General features: G+C 37.9%; 4 protein-coding genes across 4 annotated transcripts; all 4 read left to right on the top strand.

Annotated features, from left to right (window-relative positions):
- Window positions 1–1,562: 1,562 nt before the first annotated feature.
- On the top strand, window positions 1,563–3,530 carry LOC121890043. Its single transcript, XM_042402299.1, has 5 exons — window positions 1,563–1,621; window positions 1,749–2,456; window positions 2,566–2,688; window positions 2,776–2,819; window positions 2,945–3,530. Exons 1-5 carry the CDS (start codon window positions 1,567–1,569, stop codon window positions 3,062–3,064), a joined length of 1,050 nt encoding a protein of 349 aa, XP_042258233.1. The 5' UTR covers window positions 1,563–1,566; the 3' UTR covers window positions 3,065–3,530.
- Window positions 3,531–6,825: 3,295 nt separating this feature from the next.
- Window positions 6,826–8,785, top strand: LOC121890036. Its single transcript, XM_042402292.1, has 5 exons — window positions 6,826–6,885; window positions 7,010–7,711; window positions 7,845–7,961; window positions 8,041–8,084; window positions 8,217–8,785. Exons 1-5 carry the CDS (start codon window positions 6,831–6,833, stop codon window positions 8,328–8,330), a joined length of 1,032 nt encoding a protein of 343 aa, XP_042258226.1. The 5' UTR covers window positions 6,826–6,830; the 3' UTR covers window positions 8,331–8,785.
- Window positions 8,786–12,575: 3,790 nt separating this feature from the next.
- Window positions 12,576–14,640, top strand: LOC121890038. The gene is made up of 5 exons (XM_042402294.1): window positions 12,576–12,939; window positions 13,067–13,774; window positions 13,884–14,006; window positions 14,094–14,137; window positions 14,263–14,640. The coding sequence occupies exons 1-5, from the start codon at window positions 12,885–12,887 to the stop codon at window positions 14,380–14,382; spliced, it is 1,050 nt and encodes a 349-aa protein (XP_042258228.1). The 5' UTR covers window positions 12,576–12,884; the 3' UTR covers window positions 14,383–14,640.
- A 3,206-nt stretch (window positions 14,641–17,846) lies between these two features.
- LOC121890039 lies at window positions 17,847–20,202 on the top strand. The gene is made up of 5 exons (XM_042402295.1): window positions 17,847–18,059; window positions 18,181–18,885; window positions 19,009–19,134; window positions 19,218–19,261; window positions 19,385–20,202. The coding sequence occupies exons 1-5, from the start codon at window positions 18,005–18,007 to the stop codon at window positions 19,502–19,504; spliced, it is 1,050 nt and encodes a 349-aa protein (XP_042258229.1). The 5' UTR covers window positions 17,847–18,004; the 3' UTR covers window positions 19,505–20,202.
- The last annotated feature ends 2,169 nt before the right edge of the window (window positions 20,203–22,371 follow it).

Genomic DNA, 22,371 nt, shown 5'->3' with positions numbered 1-22,371 from the left:
CGAGCAGCAGAAAAGTGATGGTGAATGCCAGCAGACCAGAGGAAAAGGTTATCAGTAAGTTGTCAGTCTGGCAGTAAATGTACAGTACAGCAATGGGTTAGCCTAACCTGAAGACACTAAACAGAGAAATAGAGAACAGCAAAATTTGTAGTGCTGAGTCTCCTGAGTTTTGCTTAGCGCATCTGTAGACATTTCAAATAAATAACTTAAAAACATTTAAAGGTTCTATATGTAGAACTGTGAAGCAATTTACATGTATGAGTGCTTTTTTATTGCCAATGAGTGAACGGGTAGTAATGTTACAATGTAAAATGAGACCTTCCCCGACTTTCTTGGTTGTCTGCAGCATCCTCTGGACTGATTTTTATGTGAAGGACATGGGCCGGAAAGGAAGTGACATTTTTGCACGCTCCCAAGTGCCTTGCCTCTCTCCCGCTATCGTTAACAAACAACCAGCATAACGACAAAACACAACAAAAATGGTGCTATCCCACTAGAAACACCCTGCAGATATTAGTGCTCCAGCTACTACACCCCCGCAGTGACAAGTCGTCCACTCCTGAGCACACACAGCTAAAACATTATTTCCTCAACACAGTAGGAGAAAACAAGCTCCAGAGCGACAGCAGAACATAGCTTACCCCCTTTTATTTTTCCTGCTGGTAGTCGAAAGGTCCGCAACCTATTGCTGCCTGGTCACAGCTTACTGAGCCCACTGGTGTTGGTTAAAAAAAATTGGTGGTTTGTGGGTTGAGTCAGGTTCAGGTGATACAGGTGTTAACACATATTTCGTATTTTAGCTGAAGTTTTTCCTGGCTGTTTTCTGACATTTCCAGTGGTGGTAATGTAGGTGCTTTTGACCAACATCTTCATCTGTGAATCCAGTTCCACACAACAGACTAAAACCTTTGACACTACAAGCAAAGCATTTTTTGTCACAACTAGGGGGACACATCTATTTGTCCTTTCTCACCATTTCTGGGTTTCAGTGACTCTAACACATTTTTGTCGCTCTGTGCCTCTCTCATGATGTACTGGATCTCCACGAAATGCAGACACAGCCGAATCATTGTCTCATAAAAATGAGATTGCATAGAGCCTGAATCAACATTGTGATCTTATTTTGATTAATCGTGCAGCCCATCATATCTTGTATGCATATTGAAGAAAATTGTCTCTTAAATACAGCACAGAGTGCAGTGTTGTTTCTCCAGATTACAGCTTTAAAAAAGTATCAAGTATGGATGAATTGCTCAAAATTAGTTTTTGTTAGCTGTTTAATAAAAAATATTGAGCATAAATGGACTCCACTATGTCTTATTACAGCTGTGTTTATATTGGATATTTCTTGGTTGTTTATTTTTTAGTGATTTCAAATCAAATCAAAGATGAGGAGCCTTTATCTTCCTCATATATCTCTCACCATTACAATCATAGGTGGCAGTGAACATGTGATCCTGTTTCCTATACAGTGTCACTTCAGATTGGCCAATCAAAAGCAGTCTTGACTATGAGGAGTGGAGAAAAGTAAATGATCTTTTCATTTCACACGGCAAGTTGAACACAATGACATCTCCAGTGTTTGCTTTCTATCTCACATGTCTGTTCTTGGGGAAAATGGGTGAGTTGCGTGTTTGTGATTCCAACTTTTATCTGTTAGTGGTTGGTTTTCAAATATTAACTGATTACGTTGAATTCTATCACATTCAATTAACTATACATTTACTTTGTCTCTTATTTCACTTCAGCTCAGATGACTCATCTGAAATTCTCCTCATCTGTTCGTCAAGACAGTGGTTTTATATCAGCTAATGTTGGTGATGAGACGACTTTGCAATGTTTCTATGGAGGTGAAGTTGCAAGGCTTTACTGGTATAAACAAACTCTGGGACAGAAAATTAAGCTAATCTCAACCTTCTATAAATATGAGGTAATCAGCACGTTTCATGATGAATTCAAGAACAATCCTCGCTTCGCACTGGATACTGAAAACAATAAAAATCACTTGAAGATCACAGATTTGCACATTTCAGACTCAGCTACTTACTACTGCGTTAGTAGCTATTTTAACACGTTAGAATTTTTGGAGGGCACTACTCTCAATGTAAAGGGTTCAGGTTTGAACATCCAAGCTTCGGTCCATCAGTCGGCATCTGAGAGCATCCAGCCAGGAGGCTCTGTGACTCTGAACTGTATAGTACACACTGGGACCTGTGATGATGGAGAACACAGTGTTTACTGGTTCAAAAACTCTGAAGCATCTCATCCAGGAATCATTTACACACATGGAGGCAGGAATGATCAGTGTGAGAGGAACAGCAACACACAAACACACACCTGTGTCTATAACTTGCCAATGAAGAGTTTGGATCTTTCTCATACTGGGACCTACTACTGTGCTGTCGTCTCATGTGGACAGATAGTGTTTGGAGACGGGACCAAGCTGGACATTGAATGTAAGTAACTTTTTAGGAGACGTTGTCCTATTTGATACAGTCTTAGTTCCTCATCAAGCTTAGGATAAAAACATGCTCTAAGCTCTGTTTCTGGTGTGATTCTCTGTAGATGAGGTGGACTCTCTTGTCTTGGTGTATTTCTTGAGTGGAGCTTTGGCGTTCACCACCATCCTCAGTGTTTTATTGGCTTTCTCAGTGTACAAGATGAACAAGAGAAACAGCTGCCAGTCAGGTACAGGAAAATGATTCTGCTTGTTAACAGCTTGTATTCACTGAATTTGGCTTTTGAATAAAAGAGCATTTTCTGTTTCACAATTAGAGCCTAAACATGGATTTGCAGCTCCGTCCACGGCAGATACAGAGGTGAATACAGTTTCAATTAACAGTTGAATTGCCATTTAACCACCTTTTATTAGCAGAACAATTAATTGTGTTGTGGACATTGTTTTAATCACAGTGTGATTTACTTTTATATATTTTGTTAGCAGGGTAACCAAGACGCAGACAACCTCCATTATGCTGCATTAAATGCTAATGTGGCAAACAGATCAAGAAGAGCGAGGAACAACACCAAGAATGAATGTGTGTACTCCAGTGTAAGGATGTAGAACTTGTGAGGTTTCTTAGAATCTCCTTCATTATGTATTGTAGTCTTAGATAAAGGTCTTGAGATAAATATGTGCCTCATGATCTGCAGTCAAAAGATGAGATTCTCTGTGTTTTAGTACGGTTTAGTAATTTGCACATTCAGGACTGTACTCTCTGTGTTGCTTGTCAGTGTGCTTTAAAGGACGTCTACAGGATGTCTCTGCTTTTAATTTGTTTTCTTTAAATAAAATATATATCTTTAATTCTAAAATCATATACTTTCTGTGATTATACAAGAACATTTAGAAGACCAGATTCATTTATGCTGTATAACGTAATAAGTTACTGTTTGGATATGAGGAACATGAAGGGAAAAAATGCTATTATTTGTTTGAATGGGTTTTAACCTGATCATGTGCATTGTGCATTTCCATGAATATTTTGTGTCAGTAATGATGAAATAAATGTAATTATGGAACACTTTGACCTTGAGACAATGTTTGTGTTCACGTTCAGAGCATCTGACCACTTATGGTGGTTGTATGATAGCAGAGTTGGGTGTGTCAGGTTTTAAAACTATATGTTGATGGTCAATAGATCACAACAGCCTTTAAATCTGTGTTGAAATTAGTTATATTTTAAATGTGAACTATTGCTGATATGAAGCATCCATATTTGTTTACTTTATATTATACTGGAGGTTTCAGAGAAATCCAAGTGGATGGAATCATTTTTAAATACGAGGACACTTCACTCTGTGTAATGATCTCATGATCTCTCTTTCATCCAGCTGCTCTGTGCTGTGTAAAGTCTCGTGCTCGACTGAAAACGGCCCTTTTAAGTCTTGAGCAAAGGTCGCCTTCTGAGTTGTGCATTAAAATAGTCCTTGATTTGAGATAATGTAGGTTAAAATGATCTGCTTTAGAAGTTATAATTATTCATTCCTGCTACATCAGCTAGTGGTGCTCATAGCTACCACTTGAACCTGTGTGTAAAATAAACAGGTGGGATTGGAATTAGATTGTGAGGCCATTTCATTCATCCAAACTGTTAGTACTTTGTTGCAGCTGTTCGACTTTGAAGATTGCCTTGTGAGTATTGAGAATAGCAACCCTCAGGTTTAACATTGTTTAACCAGGTTTGATTATCCAAATCAGATTGTGATGTGTTGTAAATCTATTTCATTTATATAAATTGTTTGTCCTTGTTTGACCTTGAAGGTGGCCTTCTAATAATCATTTCCTGTCCTCATCCACCCGATTATATACTGTTCTGTTCTTGATGCATTCCTGGTTTTCATAGCATCCTCCTATTCTAGACTAGTGCAGGTGGCTGTTTCTTGATTTAGATTAGGTGGTGTAGAAATGTAGGATATTTGTTTTCAATAACATTTTTTTCTGGGGGAAGACCCCCAGACCCCCTTGCCAATTATGTATCTTTCCAAGTTTGCTCCCCTATTTTTAAACATAACCAGGCACCCATGGTCATTACTGCATATATTATTCTTCGTCATGGTGATCTCTGTTTCTCTGTTTAAAGTCTCATATTCTAATTCTCTATTTTCTCCCTTTTCATTGCTGCATTGTCACAGAGACATCAGCCCAGAACAACAGGGCCTCTGGGCCAAAGTCTCTAAACTGTGAATCTCAACTTTGTTTATTATTTTTCAGCTGACAAAACCCACCATGGAGCCAGTCAGGATTCACCTTAAATTGTCCCGATTGTTTTTTCGACTAGCCATGGCATGCTAACATTTGTCATGCCTCGGCCATGTAGACAGCAGTATATTATATTACAGTCATTTGTATGACAGATCTGTCCAACTTGCCTTAAATTTTGGCACACACATACATTGGCTAGACTGGCTTCCCAAGAAAAACGATAAAATACATCATAATGTCAGTCGCTCAAAAACAACATATAGTTATGGTTGCGTGACAGATCCCATCTAGTGGCCGTAGTAATTATGACCTGGAGCAGTGGTGCAGGCCAGATGACATATTTAAAAGCTGATAGATTTCTGGATTCAGAGGAGGAGGGGTGGATGGAGGCATTAACCCAACACTGGACTTTTCCACAGGAGACCGTTTTTCATTTCCCATTTCCAACCAAGAGTCAGGACAGTTTTTTAAAAACCTTAACTACAATTATTGCCTAACCTTAACCCCATAGTTATTATTGTAGTCATGACAATGAAGGTCACCTAACATTAAGGAAGTAGTAGTAACTTTAACCTACACCAAATATTTGTCTAACCTTAATAAAATGATCATTTTAACCCAAACCATGATGATTACCTAAATCTAACCAAGTGGTTTAAATACCTAAATGTAACCAGACCTTAACCACAGTGTTGTCTCATCATAAAACATTATTATTCTTTAACAGTGATTTGTAAAGGTTTTGAAAAGCACAGACAAATGATGTTCTGCTGATTACTGCTGATTTGGGTGTGAGATTAGAAAATGCTCCTATGTGGCGTGCATGGTCAGATGAGGTATTTAGTTGTTTCATTTGAAGGACTTGTTGACATTGGCTGAAGCAACCTTGTGATTAAAGGCAAACCCGCTTTACCAAGTGAGCTACAGCCAACCCCAATAGAAAGTTTCTGTCGACTGCAACTGTAGTTGGTCATGTGATCTTTCCATTTTGGATAATAATTCTGCCAGCTGTATGCGCTTTTCATTTTTGTACCAAAGTCAAATGGAAGACGAAGGTTTTCTTTTGACTATCAGCACTCTATGTGCTCTCTCTTCCATGTTTGACCTGACCAATTGAACTAAGACAGCATCAATGAAAAGCCAAGCTGTCCCTACAGTTGGCATCCTTTCAAGAAATCTGGTGCTCTACTAATTCACTGTGTTAGGTTTACAGTCAGATCTATCTGCCTTACAGTCATTACTCTGAGACCTGCTGAACTTTACTCCCATGCTTTACAACAGGCTATGTGGTTTTCAGCAAGATGTAAAGGTGTTTGCACTCTCCGTACAATAAATGCGTCTTTATGGTGCTCAAAGCACTGAATACATTAATTTAAAAGGAAGTATTCAATTGTTTCTGTGTAAATTTGACCTTTAATGTATTGTCAAAATGAGTCTCTTTACAGCAGCCCGAATTATAGTCTTCATTCTCTGGGATACAGCTTTGAAAGAGAGTCAATTATATCGTCGCCATGGATGAATTTTTATCACCTGTCTTTTGTGTTAGTTGTGTTTTCTTTTACCTTCTATTTGTCAATTGTTATACAACAAGGCAAATTCATTGTATGTGCAAACCTACTTGAAAAAAAACCTGTTTCTGATTCTGAATCACACTGAGTCATAAAAATAGGTTGCATTTTTCTTGTTAAATGATAAAGTTGATCATCTGGGAAATGATCTTTTCCATGTTATATATCTGTATTTGACAGATACTGTAGTTAGCAAAGTATCATGCCTGCCTGTTAATCTGCTCAACATGAGCACGTTCATTTTGAGCAGAAATGGGCTCCATTATATCTTTATATACTATTATGTTACTAGTGTACATACTGTATAGAAACATCATTGATTTTTTGTCATTCAAAATCTAACGCCAACATTAGGAACCATTATGTTCTTGATACACCTCTCACCACGTGATTCTATTTAAAGAACAAAATAACAGTGTAGGTGTCAGTGAACATGTGATCATGTTTCCTAAAAAGGACATTCAATGTGACTTGTTTGGCCAATCAAATGCAGTCTTGTCTCTAAAGAGAGGAGAAGTATCAAGATTCTTTTCATTCAACACAGCAATTTGAACACGATGACATCTCTAAACTTTGTTTTGTATCTGGCATGTCTTATCTTGGGAAAAATGAGTGAGTAGTGTTTTGTGACAAGAACTTGTACAAATGTTTCAAATATTTCTTTATGTACTGATTATGCTGAATTGTATCTTTTGAAATTAATTCTTCATTTGCTTTTTCTTTTATTTCACATTAGCTCAAGCAATTGATCAGAAATCTTCCTCATCTCATCAAGAAAGTAGTTTTGTATCAGCAAATGTTGGTGAAAGTTTGATTTTACAATGTTTCTATGATCCTGATGCTACAACAAGACTTTACTGGTACAAGCAAACTCTCGGACAGAAACCAAGGCTCATGTCTACCTTATTTGTGTTTAATAAAAATGGCACATTTCTTCATGAATTCAAGGACAATCCTCGCTTCACACTGGATACTAAAAGTGGTAAAAATCACTTGATGATCTCAGATCTACGCATTTCAGACTCAGCTACTTACTACTGCGCAAGAAGGTCTTCATTAATGATTGAATTTGAGGAGGGTACTGTTGTCAGTGTAAAGGGTTCAGGTTTGAACATCCAAGCTTTGGTCCATCAGTCGGCATCTGAGAGCATCCAGCCAGGAGACTCTGTGACTCTGAACTGTACAGTACACACTGGGACCTGTGATGATGGAGAACACAGTGTTTACTGGTTCAAAAACTCTCAAGAATCTCATCCAGGAATCATTTACACACATGGAGGCAGGAATGATCAGTGTGAGAGGAACAACACACAAACACACACCTGTGTCTACAACTTGCCAATGAAGAGTCTGAATCCTTCTTATGCAGGGACTGAATGTGCTGTCGCCTCATGTGGATGGATACTGTTTGGAAACGAGACTAAGCTGGACGTTGAGCGTAAGTAACTTTCTAGCAGACATTGTTTCATCTGATCAATACATGATTACTCCATAATCAAACTAAACGTCATAATAGAGATAAATCTGAGAGCTGTGTAATATCTCTTTATGTCTCTCTGCAAATGAGGTAGACTCTCCTGTCTTGGTGCATTTCTTGAGTGGAGCTTTGGCGTTCACCACCATCCTCAGTGTTTTATCGGCTTTCTCAGTGTGCATGATGAACATGATCAACAGCTTCAAATCTGCAGGTAACTGTTTATATCTGACAGCTTGTATTCACTGAACATGGCTTTTGAATAAAAAACTTTTTCTGCGTTTCACAACCAGAGTCTCAAGCAAGAATTTCAGCTCCCTCTACAGTCAATGCAAAGGTGAATAATAACTGTATTCATTAATTCTTGAATAGCAGCCATTATCCTTTTTTAACATTCAGTGCAACAACAACTTTTTTTTTTGGACATTGTTTTAGAATAATATCATAATAATTAATACTTCGTTACCAGGGTTACAAAGCTGCAGAAAACCTGTATTATGCTGCTTTAAGTGTGAATCTGACCAACAGACGAAGAAGACAGAACCAAACCTGGAGTGAATGTGTGTACTACAGCGTAAAGTAGTAGAACTGGACATGTTTCATTTGTACTTTGTGCATAAGACATTATATTTTAGAATCTCTTTGAAGGTGTAACATGGATTTAGTTCTAAGTTTGAAAGAAATATGTTTTATAGCTTCTTAAATCTCTTGCTCTGCTTTGGTATTTTTAGAATACTCTATTTTTTGTCAGTGTGGTCTGAATCAGAATATCTGCACAACTTTGTTTCTGGCAAATAAACCATGTATCCATGTTCATATTTAGTACATACTGTATGAATATAATGATTTTTGTGTCTTAACCAGTGAATGTAAAAGGTTGGTATGATCAATGCTGTAGAAGTTACTTGTGGGCTTTTAGGATCAAGATTGTGTTGAACTTTTGTGTTTTATCCTCATTGTTTTTTAACCAAATCATGTATGTGTTCTTGGACTGTGTGTACATTTTATATTAATAATCAAATAAACATCATCTAACTTTAACCATGAGACAATATGTGTGTGCGTCTGTTCAATCCTTGATAACGGTTACTTGTGTTTCTTCATGCAAGAGTGAAGGTGTTGTTGCAGCAGCGGCACCATGTTTATCATAAAAAGCATGTGTTTGATCTCAACCACCCCACTGAGTGGGTGAGTGATGAAACTTAATTGTTCTGGTACCAAAAATAAAATGGCACAGGAAGACTCTATTAGTTTACAATATTACTGTTTATGTGAAAATGAGAGTTGCAGTTGTGCCTTTATTAAAGACTTTCTAATTCATAGTAACAAATAGACATGACACCTTTGATATTTTACATCTATCTGAAGTATTTGATAACCGATATTATTCCAGAAGGAAATTAGTTGGCAGTGTGGGCACAAAATTAATTATACATGATAACGACATACACGACAGACAGCCGACACCAGTAACAACATGCTGTGTATATGACAGGTTTTCTGACACAACTAAGTCCTGTACTACGAAGCAGTCCACTGGAAATAAAGAGTCATCATTCCTACAGGATCCGGACATGGACAAAAGTCCTGAGTTACAATAAAGTGACAAGTAGAAAAAACTAATATATATTTTTATAGATCAGTGGAAACATTTTATTGTTCTAGACTTTCAACACTTGGGTCTGATAGACCTCATCAGTCATTAACTACTTTTACACTCTTTGCTTCATTAGCAGAAACAGTTTGACATTACTTTGAAGTTTTTTTTTATGACATTCAGAATGGTTTCTTCATCATCCAACTAAAAAGCAAAACATACTCACTCTATACTTAAGCCATTTATATTAATATATGTATTTTAAGCCTTAGCCTACTTTTAATATTTGGAAATTTCTAGTGTTTCTACATCTTCTTATTCTGTTGTATGTTTACAGGCTTGTTTACATTTCACTTCGTCGAATATGACTTTTTTCTGTTCCTAAAACAGAAGTTTTCCTCCGTGTGTACTTGATATCACTGTTTCATCTCACACTGTATGAAGTACTTCATTCATAGTTCTGATGATGTCACTTGTAATTAACAACCCCCCCTCTTTCACATGAATGTGCTTGTAGCTGGATAGGAAAACCCAGAGTTGACTGAGCAGGTTGATAACCAGCTTCATAGTACTGGTTATCTGGACGGCCAATGTTAGGCTCAGTGAAGCCAGCTAATGAAAAGATAACCTGGGTATGTTGAACTTGCTTCGTAGTACAGGCCCAAGGAATGGACCCAAATGCAAAACTCACAGACAGTCCAGGGTTTCCAAAAATCAGAGTCTTTGCTGAGTAGGCAGGTTTGGTACACAGGCAGACAGTCAGTGGAGGCAAACAAAACACAAAGGGCAAGGCAGAGACTTGATCAGATCAAAAGTCAAAAAACATAAAGAGGCTATCACTAGGAATACAAAGGCTGGAACGCTTGCAACAAACGGCTAAGACGAACTGGCACAGGGAGCAGGGAACACACAGACTAAATACACAAGGAGAGGGAGGGTAATTAGACACAGGTGGATGACATTAAGGGATAATGATGATGACAGGAGCGGGAAACACACAAGGGCAGGAAGTGGATCAGAAACGAGAGGAGAGTTAGACACCAAAGTAAAACAGGAAATGCAGAACTGAATGATGGGAAAAACAGAAACATGACCTTAAGACAGGATGAGACATGACAGTATGGTGTCGTAGCAATACAGCAATAAGCAGAATCATACTACACAGTATCAACCTGCAGTGGGCAAGAGTGAGTGTGAGCACCTGCCACCCAGTGCTGTAACTCATGTTACACAACACTGCATGTGTGTTATATGAGTTCAATGCTCTGATCAAATTCACACTCATTCCATTATCAGACAACAGAAACAGAAAATGTGTGATGACAGAGAGCAGGAGGGAGTCTTTTCCTCTCTGTCTAGTTTTGCTGTACATGTGTGTAGACACAAGTTAGAAACAAATAAAACACATCAATAAAAATTGAAATTTAATTCAACAGCCAATAAATACAGGAATTTGTATAGATTCACAAGTGAATGTCACCCTTCAGAGAGCTGCTCCAGCAAAAGTAAACCTGCTGCGTTAAGATGGCGGAGCAGGAAAGGAGCGGCGTGTAAGCGGCAACCAAGACGCAGTCTTATGTTATACAGCCTCATCCTGTGTAAACTGGATGTTAATCCAAAAACCACTTAAACTTCCCAACACAGTAGAGACTTTATCAGGTCACATTTAATGACAATGCAAATACTACCAATAGTACTTCAGCAGTGTTTCCCCTACAATTGTACAGGCCTGGCAGGCTGCAAGGCCATCAAGAACCCCCGCCAGGCCAAAGAAAAATATTTTTTTGATGCCAAAAATAACACCAAATATCAATTCATTCAGAAATCAGTAGCATTTGGGAGCCTCTGTGCACCACTGTTCCGAATCATGAGTCAACCTCTGTGTCACTGCCAGGGAAAGTCTTGGTAGCATAGCTCCTTTTAAAGAATAGGGCAGTGCGTAATGTGTGTCTGTAGCGAGGGTGTGGTTGTGCTAGTTGAGCGAGCAGCAGAAAAGTGACAGTGAATGCCAGTAGACCAGAGGAAAAGGTTATCAGTAAGTTGTCAGTCTGGCAGTAAATGTACAGTACAGCAATGGGTTAGCCTAACCTGAAGACACTAAACAGAGAAATAGAGAACGGCAAAATTTGTAGTGCTGAGTCTCCTGAGTTTTGCTTAGCGCATCTGTAGACATTTCAAATAAATAATTTAAAAACATTTAAAGGTTCTATATGTAGAATTGTGAAGCAATTTACATGTATGAGTGCTTTTTTATTGCCAATGAGTGAACGGGTAGTAATGTTACAATGTAAAATGAGACCTTCCCCGACTTTCTTGGTTGTCTGCAGCATCCTCTGGACTGATTTTTATGTGACGGACATGGGCCGGAAAGGAAGTGACATTTTTGCACGCTCCCAAGTGCCTTGCCTCTCTCCCACTATCGTTAACAAACGACCAGCATAACGATAAAACACAACAAAAATGGTGCTATCCCACTAGAAACACCCTGCAGATATTAGCGCTCCAGCTACTACACCCCCGCAGTGACAAGTCGTCCACTCCTGAGCACACACAGCTAAAACATTATTTCCTCAACACAGTAGGAGAAAACAAGCTCCAGAGCGACAGCAGAACATAGCTTACCCCCTTTTATTTTTCCTGCTGGTAGTCGAAAGGTCCGCAGCCTATTGCTGCCTGGTCACAGCTTACTGAGCCCACTGGTGTTAGTTAAAAAAAATTGGTGGTTTGTGGGTTGAGTCAGGTTCAGGTGATTAATTAACACATATTTCGTATTTTAGCTGAAGTTTTTCCTGGCTGTTTTCTGACATTTCCAGTGGTGGTAACGTAACTTTTGACCAACATCTTCATCTGTGAATCCAGTTCCACACAACAGACTAAAACCTTTGACACTACAAGCAAAGCATTTTTTGTCACAACTAGGGGGACACATCTATTTGTCCTTTCTCACCATTTCTGGGTTTCAGTGACTCTAACACATTTTTGTCGCTCTGTGCCTCTCTCATGATGTACTAGATCTCCACGAAATGCAGACACAGCCGAATCATTGTCTCATAAAAATGAGATTGCATAGAGCCTGAATCAACATTGTGATCTTATTTTGATTAATCGTGCAGCCAATCATATCTTGTATGCATATTGAAGAAAATTGTCTCTTAAATACAGCACAGAGTGCAGTGTTGTTTCTCCAGATTACAGCTTCAAAAAAGTATCAAGTATGGATGAATTGCTCAAAATTAGTTTTTGTTAGCTGTTTAATAAAAAATATTGAGCATAAATGGACTCCACTGTGTCTTATTACTGCTGTGTTTATATTGGATATTTCTTGGTTGTTTATTTTTTAGTGATTTCAAATCAAATCAAAGATGAGGAGCCTTTATCTTCCTCATATATCTCTCACCATTACAATCATAGGTGGCAGTGAACATGTGATCATGTTTCCTATACAGTGTCACTTCAGATTGGCCAATCAAAAGCAGTCTTGTCTATGAGGAGTGGAGAAAAGTAAATGATCTTTTCATTTCACACGGCAAGTTGAACACAATGACATCTCCAGTATTTGCTTTCTATCTCACATGTCTGTTCTTGGGGAAAATGGGTGAGTTGCGTGTTTGTGATTCCAACTTTTATCTGTTAGTGGTTGGTTTTCAAATATTAACTGATTACGTTGAATTCTATCACATTCAATTAACTATACATTTACTTTGTCTCTTATTTAACTTCAGCTCAGATGACTCATCTGAAATTCTCCTCATCTGTTCGTCAAGACAGTGGTTTTATATCAGCTAATGTTGGTGATGAGACGACTTTGCAATGTTTCTATGGAGGTGAAGTTGCAAGGCTTTACTGGTATAAACAAACTCTGGGACAGAAAATTAAGCTAATCTCAACCTTCTATAAATATGAGGTAATCAGCACGTTTCATGATGAATTCAAGAACAATCCTCGCTTCGCACTGGATACTGAAAACAATAAAAATCACTTGAAGATCACAGATTTGCACATTTCAGACTCAGCTACTTACTACTGTGTTAGTAGCTATTTTAACACGTTAGAATTTTTGGAGGGCACTACTCTCAATGTAAAGGGTTCAGGTTTGAACATCCAAGCTTTGGTCCATCAGTCGGCATCTGAGAGCATCCAGCCAGGAGGCTCTGTGACTCTGAACTGTATAGTACACACTGGGACCTGTGATGATGGAGAACACAGTGTTTACTGGTTTAAAAACTCTGAAGAATCTCATCCAGGAATCATTTACACACATGGAGGCAGGAATGATCAGTGTGAGAGGAACAGCAACACACAAACACACACCTGTGTCTATAACTTGCCAATGACGAGTCTGAATCTTTCTCATGCTGGGACCTACTACTGTGCTGTCGCCTCATGTGGACAGATACTGTTTGGGAACGGGACCAAGCTGGACATTGGGTGTAAGTAACTTTTTAGGAGACGTTGTCCTATTTGATACAGTCTTAGTTCCTCATCAAGCTTAGGATAAAAACATGCTCTAAGCTCTGTTTCTGGTGTGACTCTCTGTAGATGAGGTGGACTCTCTTGTCTTGGTGTATTTCTTGAGTGGAGCTTTGGCGTTCACCACCATCCTCAGTGTTTTATTGGCTTTCTCAGTGTACAAGATGAACAAGAGAAACAGCTGCCAGTCAGGTACAGGCAAATGATTCTGCTTGTTAACAGCTTGTATTCACTGAATTTGGCTTTTGAATAAAAGAGCATTTTCTGTTTCACAATTAGAGCCTCAACATGGATTTGCAGCTCCGTCCACGGCAGATGCAGAGGTGAATACAGTTTCAATTAACAGTTGAATTGCCATTTAACCACCTCTTATTAGCAGAACAATTAATCGTGTTGTGGACATTGTTTTAATCACAGTGTGATTTACTTTTATATATTTTGTTAGCAGGGTAACCAAGATGCAGACAACCTCCATTATGCTGCATTAAATGCTAATGTGGCAAACAGATCAAGAAGAGCGAGGAACAACACCAAGAATGAATGTGTGTACTCCAGTGTAAAGATGTAGAACTTGTGAGGTTTCTTAGAATCTCCTTTATTATGTATTGTAGTCTTAGATAAAGGTCTTGAGATAAATATGTGCCTCATGATCTGCAGTCAAAAGATGAGATTCTCTGTGTTTTAGTACGGTTTAGTAATTTGCACATTCAGGACTGTACTCTCTGTGTTGCTTGTCAGTGTGCTTTAAAGGACGTCTACAGGATGTCTCTGCTTTTAATTTGTTTTCTTTAAATAAAATATATATCTTTAATTCTAAAATCATATACTTTCTGTGATTATACAAGAACATTTAGAAGACCAGATTCATTTATGGTGTATAACAAGTTACTGTTTGGATATGAGGAACATGAAGGGAAAAAATGCTATTATTTGTTTGAATGGGTTTTAACCTGATTATGTGCATTGTGCATTTCCATGAATATTTTGTGTCAGTAATGATGAAATAAATGTAATTATGGTACACTTTGACCTTGAGACAATGTTTGTGTTCACGTTCAGAGCATCTGACCACTTATGGTGGTTGTATGATAGCAGAGTTGGGTGTGTCAGGTTTTAAAAATATATGTTGATGGTCAATAGATCACAACAGCCTTTAAATCTGTGTTGAAATCAGTTATATCTTAAATGTGAACTATTGCTGATATGAGGCATCCATATTTGTTTACTTTATATTATAGTGGATGGAATCATTTTTAAATACGAGGACACTTCACTCTGTGTAATGAGCTCATGATCTCTCTTTCATCCAGCTGCTCTGTGCTGTGTAAAGTCTCGTGCTCGACTGAAAACGGCCCTTTTAAGTCTTGAGCAAAGGTCACCTTCTGAGTTGTGCATTAAAATAGTCCTTGATTTGAGATAATGTAGGTTAAAATGATCTGCTTTAGAAGTTATAATTATTCATTCCTGCTACATCAGCTGTTAGACTTTGAAGATTGCCTTGTGAGTATTGAGAATAGCAACCCTCAGGTTTAACATTGTTTAACCAGGTTTGATTATCCAAATCATATTGTGATGTGTTGTAAATCTATTTCATTTATATAAATTGTTTGTCCTTGTTTGACCTTGAAGGTGGCCTTCTAATAATCATTTCCTGTCCTCATCCACCCAATTATATACTGTTCTGTTCTTGATGCATTCCTGGTTTTCATAGCATCCTCCTATTCTAGACTAGTGCAGGTGGCTGTTTCTTGATTTAGATTAGGTGGTGTAGAAATGTAGGATATTTGTTTTCAATAACAAATTTTTCTGGGGGAGGACCCCCAGACCCCCTTGCTAATTATGTATCTTTCCAAGTTTGCTCCCCTATTTTTAAACATAACCATGCACCCATGGTCATTACTGCATATATTATTCTTCGTCATGGTGATCTCTGTTTCTCTGTTTAAAGTCTCATATTCTAATTCTCTATTTTCTCCCTTTTCATTGCTGCATTGTCACAGAGACATCAGCCCAGAACAACAGGGCCTCTGGGCCAAAGTCTCTAAACTGTGAATCTCAACTTTGTTTATAATTTTTCAGCTGACCAAACCCACCATGGAGCCAGTTAGGATTCACCTTAAATTGTCCCGATTGTTTTTTCGACTAGCCATGGCATGCTAACATTTGTCATGCCTCGGCCATGTAGACAGCAGTATATTATATTACAGTCATTTGTATGACAGATCTGTCCAACTTGCCTTAGATTTTGGCACACACATACATTGGCTAGACTGGCTTCCCAAGAAAAACGATAAAATACATCATAATGTCAGTCGCTCAAAAACAACATATAGTTATGGTTGCATGACAGATCCCATCTAGTGGCCGTAGTAATTATGACCTGGAGCAGTGGTGCAGGCCAGATGACATATTTAAAAGCTGATAGATTTCTGGATTCAGAGGAGGAGGGGTGGATGGAGGCATTAACCCAACACTGGACTTTTCCACAGGAGACCGTTGTTCATTTCCCATTTCCAACCAAGAGTCAGGACAGTTTTTTAAAAACCTTAACTACGATTATCCCCTAACCTTAACCCATAGTTATTATTGTAGTCATGACAATGAAGGTCACCTAACATTAAGGAAGTAGTAGTAACTTTAACCTACACCAAATATTTGTCTAACCTTAATAAAATGATCATTTTAACCCAAACCATGATGATTACCTAAATCTAACCAAGTGGTTTAAATACCTAAATGTAACCAGACCTTAACCACAGTGTTGTCTCATCATAAAACATTATTATTCTTTAACAGTGATTTGTAAAGGTTTTGAAAAGCACAGACAAATGATGTTCTGCTGATTACTGCTGATTTGGGTGTGAGATTAGAAAATGCTCCTATGTGGCGTGCATGGTCAGATGAGGTATTTAGTTGTTTCATTTGAAGGACTTGTTGACATTGGCTGAAGCAACCTTGTGATTAAAGGCAAACCCGCTTTACCAAGTGAGCTACAGCCAACCCCAATAGAAAGTTTCTGTCGACTGCAACTGTAGTTGGTCATGTGATCTTTCCATTTTGGATAATAATTCTGCCAGCTGTATGTGCTTTTCATTTTTGTACCAAAGTCAAATGGAAGACGAAGGTTTTCTTTTGACTATCAGCACTCTATGTGCTCTCTCTTCCATGTTTGACCTGATCAATTGAACTAAGACAGCATCAATGAAAAGCCAAGTTGTCCCTACAGTTGGCATCCTTTCAAGAAATCTGGTGCTCTACTAATTCACTGTGTTAAGTTTACAGTCAGATCTATCTGCCTTACAGTCATTACTCTGAGACCTGCTGAACTTTACTCCCATGCTTTACAACAAGCTATGTGGTTTTCAGCAAGATGTAAAGGTGTTTGCACTCTCCGTACAATAAATGTGTCTTTATGGTGCTCAAAGCACTGAATACATTAATTTAAAAGGAAGTATTCAATTGTTTCTGTGTAAATTTGACCTTTAATGTACTGTCAAAATGAGTCTATTTACCGCAGCCCGAATTATAGTCTTCATTCTCTGGGATACAGCTTTGAAAGAGAGTCAATTATATCGTCACCATGGATGAATTTTTATTTATATATTTTTATCACCTGTCTTTTGTGTTAGTTGTGTTTTCTTTTACCTTCTATTTGTCAATTGTTATACAACAAGACAAATTCATTGTATGTGTATCTGTTTCTGATTCTGAATCACACCAAGTCATAAAAATAGGTTGCATTTTTCTTGTTAAATGATAAAGTTGATCATCTGGGAAATGATCTTTTCCATGTTATATATCTGTATTTGACAGATACTGTAGTTAGCAAAGTATCATGCCTGCCTGTTAATCTGCTCAACATGACCACGTTCATTTTGAGCAGAAATGGGCTCCATTATATCTTTATATACTATTATGTTACTAGTGTGCATACTGTATAGAAACATCATTGATTTTTTGTCATTCAAAATCTAACGCCAACATTAGGAACCATTATGTTCTTGATACACCTCTCACCACTTGATTCTATTTAAAGAACAAAATAACAGTGTAGGTGTCAGTGAACATGTGATCGTGTTTCCTAAAAAGGACATTCAATGTGACTTGTTTGGCCAATCAAATGCAGCCTTGTCTCTAAAGAGAGGAGAAGTATCAAGATTCTTTTCATTCAACACGGCAATTTGAACACGATGACATCTCTAAACTTTGTTTTGTATCTGGCATGTCTTATCTTGGGAAAAATGGGTGAGTAGTGTTTGACAAGAACTTGTACAAATGTTTCAAATATTTCTTTATGTACTGATTATGCTGAATTGTATCTTTTGAAATTAATTCTTCATTTGCTTTGTCTTTTATTTCACATCAGCTCAAGCAACTGATCAGAAATCTTCCTCATCTCATCAAGAAAGTAGTTTTGTATCAGCAAATGTTGGTGAAAGTTTGACTTTACAATGTTTCTATGATCCTGATGCTACAACAAGACTTTACTGGTACAAGCAAACTCTCGGGCAGAAACCAAGGCTCATGTCTACCTTATTTGTGTTTAATAAAAATGGCACATTTCTTCATGAATTCAAGGACAATCCACACTTCACACTGGATACTAAACGTGGTAAAAATCACTTGATGATCTCAGATTTACGCATTTCAGACTCAGCCACTTACTACTGCGCAAGAAGGTCTTCATTAATGATTGAATTTGAGGAGGGTACTGTTGTCAGTGTAAAGGGTTCAGGTTTGAACATCCAAGCTTTGGTCCATCAGTCGGCATCTGAGAGCATCCAGCCAGGAGGCTCTGTGACTCTGAACTGTACAGTACACACTGGGACCTGTGATGATGGAGAACACAGTGTTTACTGGTTCAAAAACTCTGAAGAATCTCATCCAGGAATCATTTACACACATGGAGGCAGGAATGATCAGTGTGAGAGGAACAACAACACACAAACACACACCTGTGTCTACAACTTGCCAATGAAGAATCTGAATCCTTCTTATGTTGGGACCGAATGTGCTGTCGCCTCATGTGGATGGATACTGTTTGGAAACGGGACCAAGCTGGACGCTGGCAGTAAGTAACTTTTTCTAACAAAGGTTGTCCTTTTTTTTTTTATAAGTGCATAGCTCCATATTTAAACTCAGAATAACACAGCTAAAAGCTTTCTACTGTCTTCTGGTGTCTGGCTCTCTGCAGATGAGGTGGATTCTCTTGTCTTGGTGTATTTCTTGAGTGGAGTTTTGACATTCACCACCATCCTGGTTATTTTACTGGCTTTCTCAGTGTACAAGATGAAGAAGAGAAACGGCTGCCAGTGTAAAGGTATGATAACTGCTATTCTTTGTTGACAGTGTGTATTAACTGAACATGGCATTATAGTAAGCTCACTGTTTAATCTTTCTCAGAGTCTCAGGCGAGATTTTCAGCTCCCTCCACATCAGATGCAGAGGTATGTTCTTTTTGTCTTTTTAGATAAACTATTGTATTATTATTAAAACATTTTTAAGCACATTTGTATCTATACTTATTTTTCTCAAATATTGTGATTTACTGATTTATATTTTATGATCAGGGTCACCATAATGAAGAAAACATCCATTACGCAGCTTTAAAGGAGCACAAGATCAACAGATCTAGAAGACAGAGGAACAACACCGAGGCTGAATGCGTGTACTCAAGAGTAAAGCAGTAGAACTGTACATGTTTTATATTTGTTGCAGTGTAATAAGATATGCCTTTATTAGTGTTTCTAGCAAACTCATAAGACACTGAGATCATGTTATCAGTATATTTTTCTTGTGACCATAGAATGGAGCAGCCATAATTCCCAGAGATGAGTTGATTCAACCAGTTATTTGAGAAAGTATGTTGGTGATGGATTGAAGTAATAATATATTTATGTCAAATTAAAACGTTTTTAATGTTCTATCCACAACTCAAGTCAAATTTTAGCAAATCAGCATTTTCACAAGATGGGCTTCAGAACAAGTGTATGTGAGACAGAACTGCATGAATGTACATTGGCTGATCTCAAGCAAAATTATGTGACAGGCTGGATTTACTGTTGTTAATGTTAAATTATGCTATTTTTAACTTTTTTCACTGGGGCAGAAAAAGGTTGAAGTTGAAACAAATCAACACAGAATGGAAAAGACAGTAAAAGTTTTGCTTATTTCACTTGAGAGATATCTGTTTGAGCTGTTTTGTCTTCGCTCCTCTCAGTAGTTTACTGTGGGCGGGGCTTGGTGGAAATAAGGTGATGTCACGTATTTCTGTCCCAATCAGACTTTTGCTAAATTTGAATCAGAATCTGACGTCAGTTGTTGGGTTGTTGGGTTATTTTGCCAAGCCACTGTCAATCACATCTGTGCAAACCAAACCCACACAGTCCTGATGAAGCAGATTAGCTGAGTTTTGAGTGTTAATTTTTTTTGAAAGAAGTGTAATAACTTGCACAAATTCTGTGAAGTAGTAATAAATGTGGATGATATATAAGCAAAACATTCTGCCTTTGAGCCATATATCATACTCACTATGTTTAATAGAGATATTCCTCTGGTGTTTCTTGAGGTGGTGTCATGAGCTGAGAAGAGACGAGGCTCACCCTCCCATATACAGTACCAGTCAAAAATTTGGACACACCTTCCCATTCCCTTGAATGAGATAATGTGTCCAAACATTTCACTGGTACTGTATGCTTTGGTAATTTTAAAGCTAATGCCATTGCTGACAAAGTTGAAGAGTCATTAAGTTGCTCATATACTCCTGACCTTGTAAATCCTCTCTGAATACCATAAGTAGCTCTGAACATGTGATCATGTTTCCAAAGTAAGACATTAGGTGTCACTTCTGATTGGCCAATCAAACACAGTGCTGTCTGTGAAGAAGAAAAAATTCAGTGATGCTATATGACAAGTTTCTGTGACACTTTGAACATCAGCATGTGCACGTACACGTACATGTGTGTAAACCCACAAACCACAAATGTTATCTGCCAATGTGATGAGAAAATGTAAAGTGACAAGGATGGGTCATTCTTGTATGTTATGATAAAAAAAAAAAAAAACATAAACCAATGATGTAGGCTTAGTTTCAAACAATGGGCCTCATTCATAAACAGTGCATATGCACAAATCTGTGCTTGAACTGTGCGTACAAACGTTTTAAACACAAATTTGGGATTCATAAATATGTTCTTACCTGAATTTATTCTTGCTCTGCAAACAAATTTAGAACTGCCTTAGACCATGCATACACACAAATCATAAATGTCCCACAGTTTTAATAACGATCAAGTCTATATGTATTCAATGTAAACAATATATTAGAACCACAATTATTTAAAAAATGTTTGGACCTAAATATACAACATTTAAAAGTGTGAAATTACCAATAATACACAACTTATTTACTAATTATAAAAGTAATAGCTAAGACATTGTAATCTATAAATCATCATCACAAATGTTATGAAATTATTAATAGATTAAAACTGTCCTGATCCCACTTTCGGATGACTTCGCTTTAGCTGATATATCAGAATTTCCATATTGAATGTGACAGCAATTAATTTCCTCCATCAGATTTGGCCGTGATATATGCAGCTTGTTAACCAGCAGCCTTTTCAGTGTCCTCACAGCCTGACAGTTCAGTAGTGGCACATGGAGGGATGCTCTGCATTGTCACTGCATCACGGCCTATTGCGGTGAGAGACGAAATGCAATGCACACCTGGTGCAGCAGTAGAGATTTATTTAGATTAATTCCACAGATCTACACAGTTACCAACTTTTTATTTTGTTACAGACGTACTGAGTGGTAGTGGTGCAACAGGTATGCAGGCTGTATACAGGATTCACAATCAGGCTCCAAACGGCTTATTACACAGCTACTTAATAAGGAAATCAATAATCTGATACAAAATATTGATTTAAAAATTATTTTAGTGCTTCTGCTAAAAAAATTGTCCATTAGATTCTACGGTTGGAACTGCGTGCATAGTAACATTAATATCTATGAAAGCTCTGTAGCCTTCTGAAGATCATGACGTTTCTGTCATTCATCTCTACATTTTCTTCTCTCTGGGGTTTTGCAGTTTACACACCTGGAAACACAACTGTTACTAATGTTACAACTGGTAACAATATTACTCTTATCACTACTGCTTATCATTTAAGTTAGTGTGTAGTGATGCACAACTAAGAGAGGCGCTCACCAGATCTGCTGCCATTGCCTGGACTGGACGACAGGATCTCGCTAAACTTTTCCCTTTCTGTAATGGTTGGAGCCCCGTAGCTCTTCAGGCTGCCGTCACATCTGTGCCCAGTCACAGACATTATCGCTAACGTTTTTTTGCCACAAGGTGTCGCGAATGAGCTGTAGTTGGTAAATTTTACCAGACTTCTTTCTGTGGATTGATATGATTGGACATTGTCCTCCAGAGTCTATGAACAGAACTGCGTCCTTAGCAACAGTCTGTATTTCATAGCAGCGGTTTGCTATTCAGAAATGACAGACCGTAAAATGCCGTAATTGACCAATCAGAATCAGGGGTATTTAA

Source organism: Thunnus maccoyii, chromosome 22, assembly GCF_910596095.1.
Source record: "Thunnus maccoyii chromosome 22, fThuMac1.1, whole genome shotgun sequence".
NCBI lineage: Eukaryota > Metazoa > Chordata > Actinopteri > Scombriformes > Scombridae > Thunnus > Thunnus maccoyii.
The sequence above is the reverse complement of the archived record's forward strand: the minus strand, read 5'-3'. Positions and strand labels throughout refer to the sequence as shown.

Bases quoted from the DNA above. Each gene is read 5' to 3' on its own strand.
- LOC121890043 (XM_042402299.1), top strand. From the start codon at position 1,567: ATGACATCTCCAGTGTTTGCTTTCTATCTCACATGTCTGTTCTTGGGG. The intron at 1,622-1,748 runs GTGAGTTGCGTG...ATTTCACTTCAG, and splicing joins TCTGTTCTTGGGGAAAATGG to CTCAGATGACTCATCTGAAA. The intron at 2,689-2,775 runs GTACAGGAAAAT...TTTCACAATTAG, and splicing joins GAGAAACAGCTGCCAGTCAG to AGCCTAAACATGGATTTGCA.
- LOC121890036 (XM_042402292.1), top strand. From the start codon at position 6,831: ATGACATCTCTAAACTTTGTTTTGTATCTGGCATGTCTTATCTTGGGA. The intron at 6,886-7,009 runs GTGAGTAGTGTT...ATTTCACATTAG, and splicing joins TCTTATCTTGGGAAAAATGA to CTCAAGCAATTGATCAGAAA. The intron at 7,962-8,040 runs GTAACTGTTTAT...TTTCACAACCAG, and splicing joins CAACAGCTTCAAATCTGCAG to AGTCTCAAGCAAGAATTTCA.
- LOC121890038 (XM_042402294.1), top strand. From the start codon at position 12,885: ATGACATCTCCAGTATTTGCTTTCTATCTCACATGTCTGTTCTTGGGG. The intron at 13,775-13,883 runs GTAAGTAACTTT...GACTCTCTGTAG, and splicing joins GACCAAGCTGGACATTGGGT to ATGAGGTGGACTCTCTTGTC. The intron at 14,007-14,093 runs GTACAGGCAAAT...TTTCACAATTAG, and splicing joins GAGAAACAGCTGCCAGTCAG to AGCCTCAACATGGATTTGCA.
- LOC121890039 (XM_042402295.1), top strand. From the start codon at position 18,005: ATGACATCTCTAAACTTTGTTTTGTATCTGGCATGTCTTATCTTGGGA. The intron at 18,060-18,180 runs GTGAGTAGTGTT...ATTTCACATCAG, and splicing joins TCTTATCTTGGGAAAAATGG to CTCAAGCAACTGATCAGAAA. The intron at 18,886-19,008 runs GTAAGTAACTTT...GGCTCTCTGCAG, and splicing joins GACCAAGCTGGACGCTGGCA to ATGAGGTGGATTCTCTTGTC.